Source organism: Spermophilus citellus, assembly GCF_964194105.1.
Source record: "Spermophilus citellus genome assembly, chromosome: 4".
NCBI lineage: Eukaryota > Metazoa > Chordata > Mammalia > Rodentia > Sciuridae > Spermophilus > Spermophilus citellus.
Genome location: NC_138185.1, coordinates 159,476,128 through 159,496,561, shown reverse-complemented (window position 1 = coordinate 159,496,561; position 20,434 = coordinate 159,476,128). Strand labels below are relative to the sequence as shown.

At 40.0% G+C, this 20,434-nt stretch overlaps 1 protein-coding gene across 8 annotated transcripts in view; it reads right to left on the bottom strand.

Annotated features, from left to right (window-relative positions):
* SYNE2 (spectrin repeat containing nuclear envelope protein 2) overlaps positions 1–20,434 on the bottom strand; it is a 336,255-nt gene that overhangs the window by 42,609 nt on the left and 273,212 nt on the right. For 6 of the 8 annotated variants that reach the window (XM_081290325.1, XM_081290328.1, XM_081290329.1 and 3 more), the window contains 11 exons: positions 18,451–18,621; positions 17,285–17,415; positions 15,688–15,892; positions 14,266–14,445; positions 13,542–13,670; positions 11,909–12,063; positions 11,653–11,797; positions 10,605–10,699; positions 9,229–9,463; positions 6,702–6,896; positions 3,500–3,625 (listed from right to left, as the gene is read on the bottom strand). In XM_081290325.1, coding sequence (XP_081146451.1) covers positions 3,500–3,625; positions 6,702–6,896; positions 9,229–9,463; positions 10,605–10,699; positions 11,653–11,797; positions 11,909–12,063; positions 13,542–13,670; positions 14,266–14,445; positions 15,688–15,892; positions 17,285–17,415; positions 18,451–18,621 — 1,767 coding nt within the window. Of the gene's footprint in view, positions 1–3,499; positions 3,626–6,701; positions 6,897–9,228; positions 9,464–10,604; positions 10,700–11,652; positions 11,798–11,908; positions 12,064–13,541; positions 13,671–14,265; positions 14,446–15,687; positions 15,893–17,284; positions 17,416–18,450; positions 18,622–20,434 lie in introns of those variants that run through there. The other 2 variants (XM_081290331.1, XM_081290332.1) reach the window with 2 other exon arrangements.

Genomic DNA, 20,434 nt, shown 5'->3' with positions numbered 1-20,434 from the left:
AAAAAAGGGATGGGGATGTTGCTCAGTGGTGGAGCACCCCTGGGTTCAATCCTCATTTCAAAAAAAAAAAAATTTTTTTTTTTTTTAAAAACATCAGGACTGACACAAAGGAGCCAGCTATCAATGCCTCTCTTCAATATTATTCCAGAGGCACTGGCCAGGAAAGGAAGTAGAAACACAATATGAGAATTAGAAGAAACAGCTGGGCATGGTGGCACATGACTGTAATCCCACCAGCTTGGGAGGCCGAGGCAGGAAGATCACAAGTTCAAAGCCAGCCTCAGCAATGGTGAGGTGCCAAGCAACTCAGTGAGACCCTGTCTCTAAATCAAATATGAAATAGGGCTGGGGATGTGGCTCAGTGGTCAAGTGCCCCCAAGTCCAATCCCCAGTACAAAAAAAAAAAAAAAAAAGAATTAAAAGAAACAAAAAAAATTTGTCATTATTCATAGATAATGATCATCTTTAGAGAGAATCAAAAGACTATGTGGGCTAATTATTGGAATTAACAAGAAAATTTAATAAGGTGGTTGAACATTAAGTAAATATACAAAGATTATATTTCTGCACTCCATCAATGATCATGGAGGGACTGGGAATGTAACTTGGTGGTAGAGTATTTGCCTATCATATGGGAAGCCCTGGGTTCAATCCTCAATACCTCAAAAAGGAAAAAAAAAAATCAGAAAATAGATAAAGGCAGTGTTTAATAGCTTTAAAAATACATACCAAGAAATATATCTAGCAAAAGGTATACAATACTGTATAAATAAAATTAAAAAACATTATTGAGAAATCATTAAATATGAGCAAAAAAGGGGTCAAATATGCCATATTCATAAACAGGAATGCTCAATGGCAAAATGATATTACTTGCTACAAATTAATCTATTTACACATTGCAATTCCATTGAAACTCTTATCAAAATTTTTTAGTTTGACAAGCTGCTTCTAAAAGTTATATGACAGGGCTATGGGTACGGGTATGGCTAAGTGGTAGTGAAGTACTTGTCTAGCATGCTTGAGGGTCCTAGATTTGATCCCCAGCACTCTGTATCCACCTCACACACACACAAAAAGCTATGAAAGATCAAAGGCCCACAGACATCCATTCTTATGAATGTGGAAGAACAGGTGTGGGTATACATCTCACCTAAAATGAAGATTTTTTTAAAAAAATTATAAAGCACAGCAATAGAGATAAATTGATATTAAATACAAAGAAACAGACCATAAAACATAGTAGAGAAGTGGAAAACAAATCACACATATATGTAGTAAATTTGATTTTTAACACTGGACCATTCAATAAACAGGTGCCAGGATAATACAGATATATGAAAAAATAAATCCTCACTTAAAACATATGCCAAAATCAAGTCTTCAACAAATAAAGAGGTAAATGTATAAAGCAAAATTTGAAAACTTTCAGAAGGAAATATATTTTATGACGTAAGTATAGAGATTTCCCAAAGGAGAAAAGAACATAAATCACATAGGAAAATATTAATAAATTCATCTACAATTAAAATAACACAAAATCTTTTGTTCAGCCAGTGACACAAGAAAAAGTAGAAAACCAAGCTCCTTGACAGAAGAAGACATTTATAATGCATATACTCAACACAGGAGTAATGTATTAAGAATAAAAAAGCAGCTGGGTGCTGGGGCACACGCCTATAATCCCAGCAGCTTGGGAGGCTGAGACAAAAGAATCACAAGTTCAAAGCCAGCCTCAGCAAAAGCAAGGTGCTAAGCAACTCAGTGAGACCCTGTCTGGGGATGAGGCTCAGTGGTTGAGTGCTTTTGAGTTCAACCCCTGATACCCCCCCACCCCCCCGCAAAAAAAGAATAAAAAAGCAGCTTGTTCAAATCAATAAGATGAGGATAAATAACCCAACACAAAAATGAGTAAAAATATAAATAGGTCAGGCATGGTGGTGCATGCCTGTCATCCCAGCAACTTGGGAGGCTGAGAGTTTTGAAAGAGGCTGAGAGGATTGAAAGTTTGAGGTCAGCCTCAGCAATTTAGCAAGACCCTAAGCAACATAGTGTCTCAATGTAAAAAATAAAATGGGCTAGTAAACTATAAAGAGATGCAATCTCACACCTATCAGACTATCAAAAGTTAAAAATAAAAATCTGACAATCCCTAATGATTGGAGAAGGAAAACACAAATTCATACTATACAGTAGGGAGAAGGAGGGAGCTATAGTTATCATACTGGTGACTTAAAAAAAATCATAAGGGAAAAAAAACTGTATTTATGTTATATACTATGGTGCCACTTATTGAAACCCAGAGAGCTGTACTTCTGTATTTCATTGAGAAGGACAACTATGCATTAAAATGATAAAGGAATGAATAAGAATGACAAATGCCAAAATTAGGATTGGGATGGATACCTTTGAGGAAGGAAAGTACATGGGAGCTTAAACTGTATTGGTAATGTTTTAATTTTTAGCTGAGTAATAGTCATATGGGGGAGGATCCTTATTTCTGGCACAGTTTCAAGTATTAACCAGCTCATGCCAGGGGTGGTGGTGCACACCTGTAATCTCAGCAACTCTGGAGGATGAAGCAGGAGGATTCAGAGTTTGAGGTTAGCCTCAGCAACTTAGCAAGACTGTCTCAAAATAAAAAATGAAAAAGGCCAGAGATGTGACCTAGTGGTTAAGTGCCCCTGGGTTCAATCCCGAGTACCAAAAACAAAAATGGCAACCCATTAATGCCTATTTTTTTCAGCTTAAAAAATTAAAAGGCACTGATTCTGGTAGGCACTCCATGTTTTTAAACACCAAACTGCAGATAAGAAAGAAATGCAGGGGCTGGGGATATGGCTCAGTTGGTAGAGCACTTGCCTTGCATGGACAGGCCCTGGGTTCAATCCCCAGCACCAAAAGATGGGGGCGGGGGAGAGAGAGAGAGATGCAGGAAGTTCCTGACTTGGGAATTTTATAGTCCAAATTCCTATCCATAAGCTTGTGACTTGCCTTCTGCAAAGACTTAAAATATCCAGGAATGTGGATATTTGCCAGTGTGGTCAATTAGGCATAGTAGCACAATTTGGTTTAGAAGAATTTTAGGAAAATGTTATACTTGAGTAAAAAACTCAACATACTGGTTTTAAAAATGAATTCTTCAGTTGTACTAATTTCAAAGACAAGGTCATTTGATAAGGGAATAGCTTTTAAAGTAATCCCAGAGGCCACATCTTATATTACAGAGGAGCAACAACAGAAAGAGGATCTGGAAGAGAAAATCCCTAAGATCCCAAGAATAGATTTTTGCAAAAACTTTCCTCGTCTTCATATGATGATTACAAAAATCACCAATTTTAATACCTTCAGAGCCCAGAATGTGATGTTAGAAGATAGGGAAAATCTTCTTTGACTGAATGTGAAACTCAGTTTCAACATGGAAATAAAGTCAAGCAAACACCTCAGGAGCTCTGAGAACAGCTAAATGATTATCCCAACCACTGTTAGACTTCAGTACCTTAGTCAGCTCTCTTTCTCTGTGGAGGTCCTCATGAAGTTCTGGAAGAGGATCTTTACTTTGTGCTTTTAAAACTTGCAGCCTGCTTTTCAGCTCCTTGATTTTCTTTTCACACTGGTCCCAGGTCTATTTAAAAACAGTATTTAAATTGGATAAGTACTTGGTTCTTAAGAAACAATTGTACAAATAAAATAGCTCATTTAATCCACATAGTCTTTCTTTGTGTGTGTGTTTGTGTGTGTGTGTGTGTGTGTGTGTGTGTGTTGGTACCAGGGATTGAACCCAGAGGTCTTTAACCACTGAGCCACATCCCCAGACCTTTTAAAAATTTTATTTAGAGACAGGGTCTTGCTGATTTGCTTAGGGCCTCGATAGGTGGCTGAGGCTGGCTTTGAACTCGCAATCCTCCTGGCTCAGCCTCCCAAGCTGCTGGGATTGTAGGTGTGCACCCCCATGCCCAGTTCTTGTGTGTTTTTATAAATCACATTGCAGCCTGGTTCCCTGTCTTGAGTAGACTGATCTAAAGAAGCAGAGGGGACATCAATATGACTTGACATGGCCTTTGCAGTTTTACCAGTGGCTCGTTTGGATTGAAATCTCTCTTCCTCCCTGCTTGTCTTTGTCATCTACCTAACCTTCCTTTTGAGTTTTGGAGAAGTCTAGATCTAAAAAGCTACTGTAAGATGAACTTTTAGCATTCAGTCTTAGGCATTTGCTGTTGATGGCACCACCAAGCAAAAAAAAAAAAAAAAAAAAAAAAAAAACTCAGCCCCTTCCTGGTCTTCTTTTCTAATGTCACCCCTCTGCTGGCTCTCTGCTTCTTCCAATGCCTGGTTGTAGCAACCCCTTTACATTCAACTTCCCTTGTCTGTTCTCATTACTGCCCTGACTGCCACTTTCTCTATAGTGCTTTGCAGTTTTACAAAGCTTTTCAAACTTCAGCAACTCATGGGAGTTATGACCTTAGGACACAGGGTAAATATTAACACACTTAAAATGAGACTCAGAGAATACTGCCTGACCCACGGAGAGGGGGTTAAAAGCCTAGCCTAGTACTGACCATCTCTTTTCCTTAGATCTCACATTACTGAGCAAATAGAAACCTGCATTTTCAAGTTCAGGGTATTTATACTGGGCTCATTAGGTTAAATTTCTATTTCTTAGGTTAGTAAAAGTAGACAAACATACAATGAAACACCATTCCGTTTCTCAGTACAACTGCTACCTAAACATGCTCAGGGTGACCCAAATCTAGGGAACCCTACCACCTAAGGGGAGGCCATTTGTCTAGCAGCATCTACTTCCTGGTGCTCAACTAGGAAGAAAGCAAAGAGAGAAGCAGAACTGTGAGTCCCAGCCGCTCCCACCAAACCTTTATTTTCCCTTACCATCATGCTTTACAAATACAGCAGATGGTCAACCAGAGATTGCTAGCTCATGAATTTCACATAAAATCCACATACCACATAAAATTCAGACACTTCATTCACAGGAGAAATGCTTAGGCGCAAACTCAGCACAGTTATACTTAATTTGAAAAGGTGTCCCTGACAAGCTTGGTTATCTAGTATCAGTGCACACAACTGATTAGAGGAGAGTGGGCCATATGGAGTAGGGAAACTCAAAGATGGGAATAATAATAAAAAAATAGCTTCCTATTCAGAAAAGAGAAAGAAAAATCATAAAAATTATATCAGAACTTAAAGAGCATCTAAGTTTTGGGTCATAGGGTTCAAATCAGCTGAAGTCCTTGAGAATACCATGGTATTTTGGCAAAACAACAATTTTCCTACTAAATATTCAAAATAAAATATTTTGGAACAGGAAGTGGTGGCATATGCCTATAATTGCAGTTATTTGAGAGGCTGAGGCAGGACGAACACAAATTGGGGTCAGCCTGGACAACTTAGAGAAAAGGGTTGGTGGGGAACATTTCAATTTTTCTTCTTTTTTTTTTTTTTTTTCTTTTGTACCAGGGAATAAACCCAGAGGCACTTAACCATTGAATCACATCCCAGCCCCTTTTATATTTTATTTAGTGACAGAGTCTAGCTAAGTGGCTTAGGGCCTTGCTAAATTGCTGAGGCTGACTTTGCAATCCTCCTGCCTCAGCCTCCTGTGCCATTTGGGATTATCGGCATGTGCCACGGTGCCCGGCTGGAACATTTCAATTCTTAAGTGTGCAGTCATAAATTATCTGGTATCTGGAAAATTCACTTATGTGGAAAAGAGTATTCTCTGATCACAGCAGAAAAATGTAGTATCAGGGGGCTGGGGATGTGGCTCAAGCGGTAGCACGCTCGCCTGGCATGCGTGAGGCCCGGGTTCGATCCTCAGCACCACATACCAACAAAGATGTTGTGTCCACCGAGAACTAAAAAATAAATATTAAAAATTCTCTCTCTCTCTCTCTCTCTCTCTCTCTCTCTCTCTCTCTCTCTCTCTCTCTCCTCTCTCACTTTAAAAAAAAAATGTAGTGTCAGCCAGGTGTGGTGGTACATGCCTATAATCCCAGCGGTTTGGGAGGCTGAGGCAGGAGGATCACGAGTTCAAAGCCAGCCTCAGAAAAAGCAAGGCACTAAGCAACTCAGTGAAACCCTGTCTGTAAATAAAATACAAATCAGGGCTAGGGGCTGGGATTGTGGCTCAGTGGTAGAGTGCTTGCCTAGCATGTGTGAGGCACTGGGTTCAATCCTCGGCACCACATAAATAAATAAATAAAATAATTATGATGATCTACAACTAAAAATAAAACAATAACATCAGCAACAACAACAACAAAAAAAAGGCTGGGGGATATGGCTCAGTGGTTGAGTGCCCGAGTTCAATCCTCAGCACTCAAAAAAAAAAGTACAGTTTTTGTGTTTATTTCATATATTTTACCCCAGGATAGACCATTGTATGGAAGGTTAGCTTTGTGGGTTAAATTTCTACTAAAAATGATTGTTTCATACTTCATAAATGTAAATATCTTACTAGAGCCTTAACTAATTATATACTTATCACTAAGCTTTTTCGGTGTTATATTATTATTTTACTATTATGAAGTAACTAGTATAACTCACAGGTGAGTAGAATTTGAGTTCCATTGGAAAACTCACAACATTAGATTTCCTAGAGTCACTCCCATCTTCACACGGCAAATAAGAATCATATATAGAGTACTTGAACACCATGAATGTATGAATACATGGTGGTTTACCTCTATGATGCTTTGGAGATGCTTAATCATCTGTGCTAGATGGAGCTCTGTGTCCTTCCAGTTGTTCTGCAGCTGTCTGATTCTCTTGTTCATGGACTCTTTTGCTTCCAGGTTAGGAGTGTTCAGTAATTTCTCCCCAGCTTCCAAGGTTAGTGAATAGGTGGTTTGCCATCTCTGAAAATGGATTTCCTTATTCTAAAAAGAAAAAACAATATTGATTTCAATCACTGATGTGATACAAATGTGATGGTGTGTGTTTGTCTAGATTTCCTTCAAAGCACTTCTTTTCTTCCTTCCTTCTCCTCCTCCTCTCTCCTGCTCTCCCTTCCTCTGTCACTCCCCACTCCGCTTGCTGGTACCAGAGATTGAACCCAGAGGCACTTTACCACTGAGTATATTCCCAGCCCTTTTTATTTTTTTAATTTTCAGATAGGGTCTTACTAAGTTGCTTAGGTCCTTACTAAGTTGCTTAGGTCCTTGTTAAGTTGCTGAGGCTGGTCTTGAACTTGCAATTTTCCTGTCTCAGCTTTCTGAGTACCTGGGATTATAGGTGTGCATCGTGGTGCTTGACTTGAAAGCTTTTCTTAAATGTTAAATTAGACATAGACCAAACAAATCTGGTCAGAACGAGCAGCATGCACGAGCACTTACACATGTATACATGGGCTCTTAGTCACTTCCAAAGCTAATGTTTTACTTTGAGTAGACAGCACATTACCAAGGAAGATGTTCTTAAAATAATTAAGATAAATAAATAAAACAAGGTTTAGTAAGAGATTAACATTCTTAGTGTAATGATGGAAGGGGAAGTTTAAAATATATGCTTCATAGAATAAAAGCTTATAAAGGTAAATGGATCTTAGTGTATTAAGAAAATGATTTAGTATTAGACCTGAAATTATCATTCGTACTATTTATCACCATGGCAATCCAGAAGAGTATAATGGGCATATCATCCTGAACAAATGTAAAAGAGGACAGAATAAAAGATGTTAAAAAAAAACCACTTCAAGATTATTACACAAACATGTATATTAATACATGCACTAAAAGGACACTTTAAAACAATTCTACCTGAACATCACAAAGGCTTTTCTTTAGTGAGGATGTAAATTAGCTATTTATAAATACAAAAATGAAGTAAAAATTTTTAATTAATTCATGCTTCTGAAAGAATTTGCTTTCATGGGAAAAATTTCGATAGCTTTTTTCTTTCCAAATATGATTTCCTTCATATTCAAATTTCTTATCTAGGACATAAGGTAGAAATTTCCAAGACAGAAGCTGATAAACAACAATGAGCACTGATTTATGTACAAAGGTGTTTCTGGGAAGACTTGCGATCATTCGAACCCAAAGGAGCAGAGGAAATAAGAGAAACTGACTCCAGGAACATACCCCGTCCCCCCAGATCTTCCAGCCCCTCAGCCACCTGGTCTTCCTCTTCCCTGGCTTGGTCTCCAGCCCCAAACCAGAGTCATCCTGGACTGCATTTTTCTTTACTTGCCACATTCAAACTGTTAGTGAATTTTGTAAACTCTATCTACAAAAATAGCCCTTAAAAAAAAAAATCTCCACTCAGATGGCTCTTGTCTTAGCTATCATAACAACTCTCCAAGACTACAGGAACAGCTTCCAACTGGTATGGAAAACTGTTTTTTTCCCATAAAATAATCACAACACTCTCAGTCCCACAAGTTCTTCTGGAACCTTGCCACTGTTCATCACATGGTGGTCCCTTTGTCCCCTCCTCTTGAACCTGTGTGGGTGTGTCTAATGGCCTTGATTAACAGAATATGGCAGATGGGACATGTGTAACTTCTGAGTTTGGCTCTAACCCATCTCCCATACCTACCCCTGTACTAGGGATTGAACCAGGGGCACTCTACCACTGAGCTATATCCCTGGCCCTTTTTATTTTCTATTTTGAGATAGGATCTCACTAAGTTGTCTAGGCTGGCCTTGAACTTGCAATACTCCTGCCTCAGCCTCCCTAGTTGCTCAGATAACAGGTGTGTGCCACTGTGTCAGGCACTATCCACTCATCTTTGCTTCCAGCTTCATCCCATGGCCCAAGAAAGCCTTCTATTTCTATGGTTATTATTACTGTTTTTTGGTGCTGAAGATTAAACCCAAGGGTGCTCTACCTCTAAAGCACATTCTCAGCCATTTTTATTTCTTAATTTGAGGAAGAGTCCAATTAAGTTGCTTAGGTCCTTGCAAAGTTGGTAAGGCTGGCTTTGAACTTGAGGTCCTCCTACTTCAGCCTCCCAAATCGCTGGGACTACAGGTATGTATCACTGCCCCTGGATGAGCCTTGCTATTCTAGATGACCAGGTATATTGGAGTTTCTAATCCTACAAGGCTAGACCAGGCGGTGGACTGTGGTGACTACATCCAGCTGGCTTCCCATTGAGCAGAGCATACTTGGACTGTGACACTGGAGAAAATACAAAACTTTAGGTGAATGAACATTTAGCAAATGATGACTACCTCATGTTTCTCACACTACTGCTGCATGCATTACCTTTAGCTCATGGATTAGACTTCTGATTTGGTAGAGGCTGTAGCAATCCTGATCCTTTACTGCGGACAGCATGTGGCTAGTGTTGGTGAGGAAGCGGAACAAGTCCTCCATGGAGGAGGTGAAGTATAGCCACTGCCTCACCAGCTGGTCAATGTCACTCTTCCTCTGCCGAACGCCTTGGGCAGCACTCTGCCAGTGGTCCGTCAGATTTGAGAATTCCAAAACAAATTCTGGTCTGGGAAAAATAGATGGTTAGAGATTCTTGACATGATCACACAAGAAAGAATAACTGTCAGTGAGTCACAGAAACTCAGATTTGCTATTTGTATGTACAATTTGCATCAAACAACTTGTTAAAATTTGAGACCCATTCCACTTAAACCTAAGGGGAAGCTTTGGAAGAGGCAATGTGTGGTTGGCAAAAAGTGTTTAGCAGAAGATAATCTGCATATAATTGGTGTTTTGCCAGTATATATAACTATTTCCTTAAACAAACTGAGCAGTGTTAACATATATTATGCCACATGCTGCCTAGAAATCTTGGAGTTGGCATCGAAAGGAAACAAATGAATAGGCAGGTACCTTGTGGTGTTACTGATTACTGGAAATTGTTCTTAAATTTTAAGAATAAAGAGCCTGCCACGTGAGCCAGCTACAGGAAGAGTTCAGTTATGGTCAGCAGACTGGCCATGGGGGCTCTGCTCAGCTAGACCAGCACTGGTCCTAACCCCAGGTGGTCAGCCTGGAGAGAAGTCCCTTCTTTAACAACTGTGACATGGTTTCTTATTAGGAACAGAAGCATTTAAAAACTTATTTTGAAATAACAAACCATCATGAGGGTGATGAAACATATTACAGAAGAACCATTCTGGATTAAAATTTACTATACCTGGGGAATGGGTATTTTCAAAAGCTTCTGTGCTACTGACCCCATCCATCTACCATAGGGAAAAGAGCCACCGGTGTTTTTATGGCCACACATCAAGACCCTGTCCTAATGTACTGCCAGAAGACTGGACTCATAGTGATCTATCAGCTAACCTGGCTTCAGGGCATGGACACGGGCAGAATAATGTGCTGGCAGTTAAAAGAAGTAAGTTCTAGTTTTCTGTAGCAAAGTGGGTGACTATGAGTCACAACCTTCTTCATATTTTAAGAAGAACTGGAAGAGAGGTGTTTGGGGGTTCTAATTATAAAGAAAGGGTGAGGAGATGGAAAACTAATTGCTCTGACTCGGTCAGTGCACACACACACACACACACACAAAAAAAAAAAAAAAAAAAAAAGAAAGAAAGAGAGAGAAAGGAAGAAAGATCTGCATGTTAGAGATCTGTCTCAATCAACTGCATTATTTCTGTAAGTCCTAGAAGGCTTACCTCTTCTCTATTTCTGTTGTGTCCAGGAGTTGTAGGGACTGGGTGACATAAGAATCAGCAATTGTCTGGTTTATAGAAACTTCAGCTTCTAACATCTGCATGGGTCAAAACATAAAATTCTCAGCTAGAATTCGTTTTTATGAATGTGGAGAGCCCTTCTTTTACAACTACAACATAGCTTCCTGCTACAAATTTCTTATTAAAATCTATGATGGCAGGGGATATAGAAATGATTTGTTTTCAAGTTATTTGAGTTCAACTGGAAATGCTCAACCATCACCCCAACATTTCCTTAGAGCAAATAGGTCTAATCATAATTATGCCTAAATGCTCATTTCCATTGGATTTTTTTTTGTACTGGGTTTTAATCTAAGGGTGCTTTACCACTGAGGCACACCCCCAGCCCTTTTCAATTTTTATTTTGAGACAAGGTCTCACTAAGTTGCTTAGGCTGGCCTTGAAGTTGTGATCCTCCTGCATCAGCCTCCCAAGTTGTTGGGATTTCAGGTGTGTGAGTGCCATCCTGCCAGGCTCCATTGGATGATCTTAGTAACAGTATAGACTAAAATCAGTTATGTTAAAAAGTAACAGTGAAATAATCAGGCACACTTTGCAGGATTTGCCACCAGGAGGATTTTGAATATACATCAGTATAGCAAGGGGGAATACTTCTGTGAACTACTAAACGTTGCAATTATTATTGCACAGGGTACTTCACTCCTATAGAGAATTAGTGAAAATGCAAAAATGAGCTGAAGTAATTTAATATGCTCTCGGTATATTATTTGATAGGTATATTTGCATTCTGTAGAAGCAAAGTTATGCTAGAAGCTTCCATGCACTGCAGGAAATCTAGGAGTGCTATCACTTATAAAACATTGTAACAAAATGTTGAAACATATGAAATGTGTGAGAAGTTTACATATGATCAGTTAATTACTGAATTTGCTTAAAGATGTACACTCTGTAGTTAGAGAGTGATAGGTAGGTACTTATTGTGTTTGGATCTATCTTTCCCAGACTCCTGCTCCAGAGAGCACAGGTTTACCTCATAAGCTTTCTGCTGTTCCAGGAGAGCAGGGAGGCTGTTGGCAATATTCACTTTGAGCATCTCTTCTATCTTTTCCAAAAGTTGGACCCACTTTTCACAACAATGAAGAAAATTTTCATTTAACCCACTTTCCTGCAGCTCGCTACAAAGGTTTAAGAACAAACAAAACAGTACCACGTGATGACGACTTTCCCGAATTTGAGCTGTTCATTTTACCCAAATTGGAACAATGGCACAGATGGGATGTTCTGACCTGCAGCGGTCCAGCGCTGTGGCAGTGGCGCGAATCCATTGCCGGTTCATATTCTGTAATGTCTTCAGGGGCATGTCACTGAGTGGGAGCATGAGGCTATCTTCATTCAGACGTTCAATGTCAGGAGACTGGGCTATCAATGCTAGCACATGATTCTATGAAAAAATAAAGACCAGATTTTTGGATGCCAATAAGAATACTTAGATAATGAAATGGCCTCCTTATCTTAAAGATGAGGGAAAACTGGGGCCTGAACAGGTAAATGACTTGCCCACAGTTAGTTAGCTAGACATTGAAATAGCCCAGGAAGTAGGAAGGGAAATCAATTTTTTGTCTGAGCAAGACTGAAAATAGGCTCAAACAAAATATACCCCCAGCAAAGCATGATAACTTAAACCATACTTTAAGAAAATATTATTCCCATATTTTGATAGAATATAAAATCACAAGAAAGCAAATTCATTAACATTTTATCTGTAAAAAGATATTCTAGGTACAGCCTGTAAGTAGGTCAATAATATGTTAGGCAAACATGTCTCACAATATCCATATTATCACTATAGAACTCTGCTGTAATAGTCTAGGTCAGGGTCAGCAAACATTTTCTGCAAAGGGCCAGATCATACATATTTTATGCTTGAACTGAACATGGTGTTGAGCAACGGGAGTCCCTGCTCCTTGGCATCCTGGGGCAGGAAGACTGCTTGAAGCTACAAGTTCTAAGTCTGAGCAACATAGGAAGACCCCATCTCAACAAACAAAAACCATAAATAAGTAAATAAATAAATGCTTTAGGTTTTTGTAGGCCATATGATCTCTATAACAACTCTTCAACTCTACCCTTAAAGTATGAAAAGTCTCATAGAAGATGTGTTAATGGAGGGGCATGTCTGGCTTCAAATAAAACTTTATAATAATAGCAGGTTGACTTGAATTTGGATAAGGTACCTCATTTGCTGCTCCTCATCTAAGGTTATAAATATCAATCCTTAAGAGTTGCAAGATCCAGAATTCCTAAATTCTTTCATTCACTTATGCTAACTGTACAAAATTTATTAAGGTAATTTTTAAAAAGGAAAAAAATACACAATTTTTTTCTTTCTTTGCAGTATTGGGGATTGAACCCATGGTCTCATGCATGCTAGGTAAGTGCTTACCACTGAGTTATACCTCCAGTTCCCTTTTTTAAACTTTGAGACAGGGTATCACTAAGTTGGCCAGGCTGGCATCCCAGTTGCAATCCTACTGCCTCAGCCTCCTAAAGACTCTAGGATTACAGGCATGTGCTACCATTCCTGATAAAAAACATACCATTCAGATAGAATATTTTACACTTGATCTTCAACCAACCAGAAAAAATAATCACAGTAGCTGATTCTGGTTCACATAAGTTAATTAATAAGGTAACAGAAAATCTAGGAAAAGTTACTATGACATATTACTAAAATAGATCTCCACGTGTTCTACTTTTCTAGACCCTAGAAAAAATAGGGCAGGAATAAATGGTTAGCAAATAACTGTGCTCAAGTGTTAATTAGGGTGGAAACTGATTCTATAGTGCAACAGTAATTAGCTTATTTTTTTCATCCTATGGTGAGTGTAAGCCCTGAGGAAAGACAAATATTGCCAATACCAGGAATGAGCCAGGATTTTCTTCTTTGTCTTGTTGGTAAAGTTTATCCAAATTCTCTTCCTCGTGTATAATGAGGCCTTTTAAAGATTCCAGCCGGTTCTCAAAATCCTTAAACTGTGAGAGAACAAACTAGAAGGAGAGATTTTCATTACAAACGGTTTCCATGAGCATATATCACAGAGTTTAGCATAGCCTTGGGGAAGGATAAAAGTTGAAGTTATTTTCCATCCCCAACAGCTCATTACTGTCTGAAAAGTTCACAGACGACTAATCTGAAGACCATAGATTTTCACCCAGTGCGTCTGACCTTCATAGAGGGAAAGCTCACCTGTTGAGGGGACCACACAGAGGAGAGCCAGCCCTTAGGCCTGCTAGTTTTACTTCTTGTTGCTATTGAGACTTGAGACTGGCACTCCAAGGCCTCTATATAGCTCACACATTAAAAGCTTTTCAGAAAGCGAATAAACAATATAGCAACTGGCCATCCAGCAGCTACTTCTATGACTCAACTGCCCTACTAGGAAATCTAAATAAAACATCACATTTTTAAAATAACACATTCCATTAAGATCTTCCCACGCCCATGTGATTGAAGCCAGAATCACACGGGGTGATGTCATTCTGCTCCTTCCCTTACGTGCTGTCCAAAAAGCACTCTTAAGAGGGATTGAGATTAGCACATCAATGTCCATGGCTACAATTTGAATGGAAAAGTAAGATGAACCTCAAATTCATTTGCTTTCACAAGCAGCATCTTTTCCAAATAAATAGCTCTCCGGAGGGAATACAGTTGACCAGAAAAGAGCCCCGAGGCGTTGGACTCTGCAGGTTGTGGGATTCGGTCCAGGAGGATGGAATTTTGGAGAAAGACTTCTTTTGTCTTCTGCACATCCTGCTTCAGCTCCTGGAGAAGAAAGAGGAATCATACTTCTCCCTCCTTTCACATCAGTCCCTAGCCCCTGCCACTCCATCAGCATCAAAAAAAATCTAGAACTTTTGCCTTGAACTTGTGGGTTTACCTTTTAGTTACTGTTCCTTTTAAGTAGCTGAAAAAGCTAAGATCTCTTCAAATGAGGTGTCTCACTGAACCGTTCTGAAATTTGTCAGTTCACAGCTAAAACTGACCACCGTCCAAAAGAGCTGAGAGATCTAGTTTATGGAAGCTGCAGACCAACTGGGTAGACTCGTGTGTTTATAGATTGCACACCATTTCAAGAATCATTGTGATTTGGACCCCTTCTCCTCAGACTTCCTGATATAAATGTGGACTCACTTTGCAAAGGCTATAGAGTCTCAATCAAGCGGATTTTAGGACCACATTTGGTGATGTTTTGTGTTTGAAATTTCAAGATTTTTGTTTTGTTTTAAAACAACCAATCAGGTAGAAGTAGATTAGAAATATGGCTCAGCTGCATTCCTATGTCTTTAATTAAACTGTTTACTTTGTTTTGATTTGAACATCAGAAGATCCAAAATACACCTGGTCACTAAGTTTAAAACTAAAAATTATTCACTTTCTGGACATTTCGTAACTCTAATATGAAAAACACCACAGAGGAGACTGTACTGCTCTTAAATATCCTCTAAAAATCACTACTCCCACAGAAAAGTCATACTAACATGGCACCAAGTTCATGATTCTTTCTAAAACAAGAGATTCTTTAATGGCCCCACTCTGGGGAGACACTTTTCCTTTTTTTAAAAAATACTTTTAGTTGTAGATGGACACAATACCTTTATTTATTTTTTGTGGTGCTAAGATCAAATCCAGTGCCTCCTATGTGAGAGGTAAGCGCTTCACCACTGAGCGACAACCCCAGCCCACACTTTTGCTTTTATCTCAGACTTTATATAAGGCTTTTGCTTTAGAGATTTAACTGCCAGAGTCAAAGTGTTGACTTAGAACATGGTGCTTCCAGGTCCCTCCTGGCTGCTGCCGGAACCTCTGCTCCGAGCTGCCAGCTGCTCTGTTCCTCCCAGCCCCACACATTCCGCCTCACTGTCAGCCTGGGCACCTGGTGCCTCGGGGCACTTGTCCTGACTGATATCTCTGAGGTCTGTCTTATTTCAAGGTTGAGGCTGTCCCTCACTGGCCCTGTCAGCTGGGCTGACTTGGCTTTGGTTTCCCATTGGGCTCTGTACCCACCTTTATGTCCTGCAGGGCCACTGGCAGGATCTCTGCCAGGTTGTTTCCAGACATGTTGATGTTTGCAAGCTGTTGAAATTTGGCTTCCTGCTGCTCCAGCCTTGCCGTGGCTTCCACATGAGCACTTTGATAAACTTTCCAGAGCTGGAGCAGAGTCTGGGCCTCCTGCAACTGGTCTGCAAGATCTTGGTTTACCTGGGTCCACCTGACAGTGCAATGTGACAACAGGACCCTCATTCCATCCTTTTTCTTGTAGCAAAAGTATAATATACACACTCAACTATGAATTTAAGAGTAGGTGGATAAGACACTGCCAAATGCTTTTTAAAATGAATGGCATCACCATTTAATAAACCGCAATATAAACAGATCCAAATCAGGATATTTACTTGACTATAGTATTCAACAAAAGTGACAACATTGGTCATTAGCAAGAAATATCCACTGTATTATGAATACCTCTTAGGCAAAGGGGGAGAAAGCACTAAATTGTACACCTGATGAAGCTTCTCCATGTGGGACATACTTCCAATCCACAGAGAGTTTCTTTAAACAAGTCTTAAAATGTGTTTATGTCAAGTAAGTTTATTTTCCAATTATATAAGCAAAATATCACTTTTATAAAAGTAAATGGGAATTGTTTTATTCCATATACAGTCTATATCTTGCGTTTCTCTCCTATGTGACTTTTAAAAATATATTTTTTCAAGTTATTAATAAAAAATAAGAAAATATAATTTTAAACAACTGTACAAAATGGTCTGCAAATAGTACAAGTTGAACTTGTACATGCGGTGGTGTCCAGGACTCTTCAAATAGCAACCGTACTACCTTATGTTGAGGGTGGCCCTGATAACTCTATGTGGAGTTGAATATATTTCTATGCTCCTGCTTACTCCCTTTTCCAATATAGACTGGATCAAGACCTGAGGACATCACTGCAGGGTATAGAGTTTGATTTCCTTTGTTCAGTACTTGTTCAAAGTTGATTTACTGGAGTAGCTACATCTGCGTGGAGGAGGAGTGGAGAAGGACCCTCAAGACGGCTTGACCTCTTTGTCCTTGTCTCCAGCACATTAGCTTTCATATATCATGCCCCAAACCAAAGTCTTGCAATTAATGAGGGCCATACACTTTAGAAAGACTTTCATATGCCACAAGCAGCAATTTTTCAAAGAATTCCTTCCAGTCACAAATATTCCTTCCTTTCCACCAGAAATGGCTTCCCCAAGAGATACAACGTTCTTTTTTTTCCAGCTTACAATGTTTATGGTGATGCTTGATGGACTCCTGCAATCCACCCACCCGGCCCACCCCTTAGTGTGTTTCTGCCACTGCCTCTGATGTTCCTGAGATGACTCCTGACATTCAGTGCATGCTCTCTGTAAGTGGCTACCCTGGGGCTGTAATTAGGGCATTTTTAGATTCATGTCCAATTATTACAGGAGGCACATGCCAGCCCTCACGGCATCTAATTGTACATGAACTAGACCATTCAAAGCAGAGGCCAGAATAATATGGAACCAGTCATCTCAGAGGACCAGGAAGACCTTACAAGACCTTAGGTCTATCGTTCTGATTGCATCTTAAAGTGTACCTTGCATGAGTGTCTTGGCATTTCTCTTCAATTATTTCAGCAACTGAGGGGCAGGAATCTTTGAGTCTATGAATAACCTTCCGGAGTTTCTCCCAACTCCCTTCGCTGATCTCAGCTTCATCTTGAAGAGACTACGAACAGAGCAGGAGAGTCAGTTTCAGATGGCCTCCCCACACCACGGAAGACAGCAGTTCTTGCTTCTCAATGCTACACAATGAGAGCAGTCACACAGTAAAACTTTTTTTTTTTTTTTTTTTTTGCAATGCTAGGGTTGGAACCCAGGACCTTCCATGTCGTAGGCAACTGCTATACCTCTAAAGTACACCTCTAGCCCCACAGTAAAACTTTTAAATTGCAAAATAATATGGACATGGAAAATGAAGGAAAATCAACATATGATTTGATAGTTTTACTCTTTTTCTCACATGACTCACTTTAGAATTTAAAGGTATACTTTATGTTTTTGATCCTGGGGATTGCTCCCAGAGGCCCTCTACCACTGAGCTACATCCTCAGCCCTTTTTCTTTTTTGATACACAGTTTTGCTAAGTTGCTGAGGCTGGCCTTGAACTCATAATCCTTGCCTCAGCCACCCTAGTCCCTGGGATTACAGATATGTGTCACCATGCCCATGCCTGGCTTTAAGGTATACTTTTTTTTTTTTTAAAGTTGTAGATGGACACAATACCTTTATTTTTTATTTTAATTTAATTTTTATGTGGTGCTGAGGATTGAACCCAGTACCTCACACATGCTAGGCAAGTACTCTACCACTGAGCTACAACCCAGCCCCCCAAGGTATACTTTTATTTAATATATTTTTGGGGGGTGCTAGGGATTGAACTCAGGGGCACTTGACCACCGAGCCACATCCCCAGTCCTATTTTGTATTTTATTTAGAGACAGGGTCTCATTGAGTTGCTTAGCACCTGGCTTTTGCTGAAGCTGGCTTTGAACTACTAATCTTCCTGCCTCCACCTCCCAAGCCACTGGGATTCCAGGTGTGTGCCACCAAGCCCGGCTCAAGGTATACTTTTGATATTGCATTAACACACTGTTTGGGGCTTCTCTGTGGAGGCACAAACCCACGTGCATCCTTTATTGTTCTTGCTTCCATTTGGGATTTCCTGCCAATAATGCACTGCACCACACTCTGGCTAATTTACCTGAAGGTTCTGCACCTGGCACCTCAAGGCCTCCAGTGACAACACCACAGGCTTGCTGTGTTCCATGCAGTACCCAAATTGGATCGCCAGCATGTTCACTTCATCATAGAGTTTATCATACAACTTCCACTCCTGTAGCACCGACTGCATGAAGCTTTTGAGCTCACTGACCTATATGAAAAAAGGAAACAGAACTCATTTAGAAAACCCTTGACAAGACATGGTCTCTTGAGAGCCCTGGAAAAGGACAGTGAGCAAGAAATGGAATCCGAGTGCACTGCTCAGGTAAACTGTATTAGTTTTCTGGCCTTGGGTAAATTATTTAACCCTACTGTTGTCTTCCTCATCCACAAAAACAGAGATTAATAAAAGAAAAAACAAACAACCCCCGCCCCAATAGGATCTGTGAAAATGCTCTGATAACTGCAAATATGATACTTCGAACTTGGGTCTGATTATTGCAAAGTAGTTACAAACTGGTGAGAACCCTGCCCTAGCCAAAGGATGGGAAAGAGCAAAGTTGGACAAAAGGCAAACAGTGGGTCCATTTTATCCATTGGTATGTTTTGATAGTGATGAAAGGGGTTGAGCATTTTGTTGCCAATCAAAATGACTTTAGATACGACTGTGAATAAAAGAATACAATTCAATGATAAAAGACAATAACCAAACTGAAGAATAGGAGAAGGACTTGAGAAGACATTTCTCCAAAAGGTACACCCATGGTCCATAAGCACTTGAAAAGATGCTCCACTCCATAGTCATCAGGGAAATGTCAATCAAAACCACACGGAGATATCAATTTGTATCTACTTTGATGGCTAGGATCAAAAAGTCAGGTAACAACAGGTGAGGGCGTGGCAAGAATCCTCACACACTGCGGGTGTGGATGTAAAAGGATGTAGCCACTGTTAAAATCCATTCCACAGTTCCCCGTAAAAGACAAACAGAAGCTGGCTGTGGTGGCACACACCTATAACCCTAGGTACTTGGGTAGCTGAGGCAGGAGGATTACAAGTGTGAAGCCAGCCAGGGCAATTTAGCAAGACCCTGTCTCAAAATAGAAAGAAAAGAAGGGAGGGGGGAACTGGGAACATAGCTCAGGACTTGCCTCGCATGTACAAGGCCCTGAGTTCAATTTTCAATTTCCCAGTACCACCAAAATGAAAAAGTCAAATTACCACTAGACCTAATAATGGTATTTGTAGATACAGATTCAAGAGTACAAAAAACATATATTTGCACAAATGTTCATGGCAGTGTGGTTCCTAAGAGCTAAAAAGTAGAACTAACCCAAACATTTACTAACTGGTGAACAGATTAACTGCGTCTTATCTATACAATGAAATAGTCAGTCATAAAAAGAAATGAACTACTGATACAAACTACAATATTGATAACCTTGAAAACATGCTAGGGGGTCAGGGTATGCTGAGAGATAGAGCAAATGCTTAGTATGCTGGGGCCCTGGGGATCCTCAGCACAAAAAGAAAGAAGAGTGGTGTCGTGAGGGGGGAAATCCTCACCAGGGTAGTTTTTTTCTCAGAAACTGAGACCTGCATGGGTGGCAATTGCCCAAGGTATCCATCGGGTAGTGGTTCCAGGACATCCCATCAGAAAACAAAATCTAAGGATGCTCAAATCCCTTATGTAAAGGGATGCAGTATTTGCACATAAGCTCTGCACATCCTCCTATACAATTTACACTATTTCTAGATTACAGATGATACCTAACAAAATGTAAATAGTTATCTAGGGAATAATAACAGAAGGAAAAGTCTGTATATCTTGAGTACAGACACAATTTGTCCCCCAAATATTTTCAGTCTGTAGTTGGTTGACTGTGTGGATGCAGAGGCCAGCCTGTCCCAGGTCATCCCGAGCCCACAGGTGCACCGTTCTACAAGGATGGCCAGGTGCATGCTGTGCAAGGTGCTCACAGCTTCCACATAGAGAGGTGGTGCGACTTCTAGTACCCTCCCAG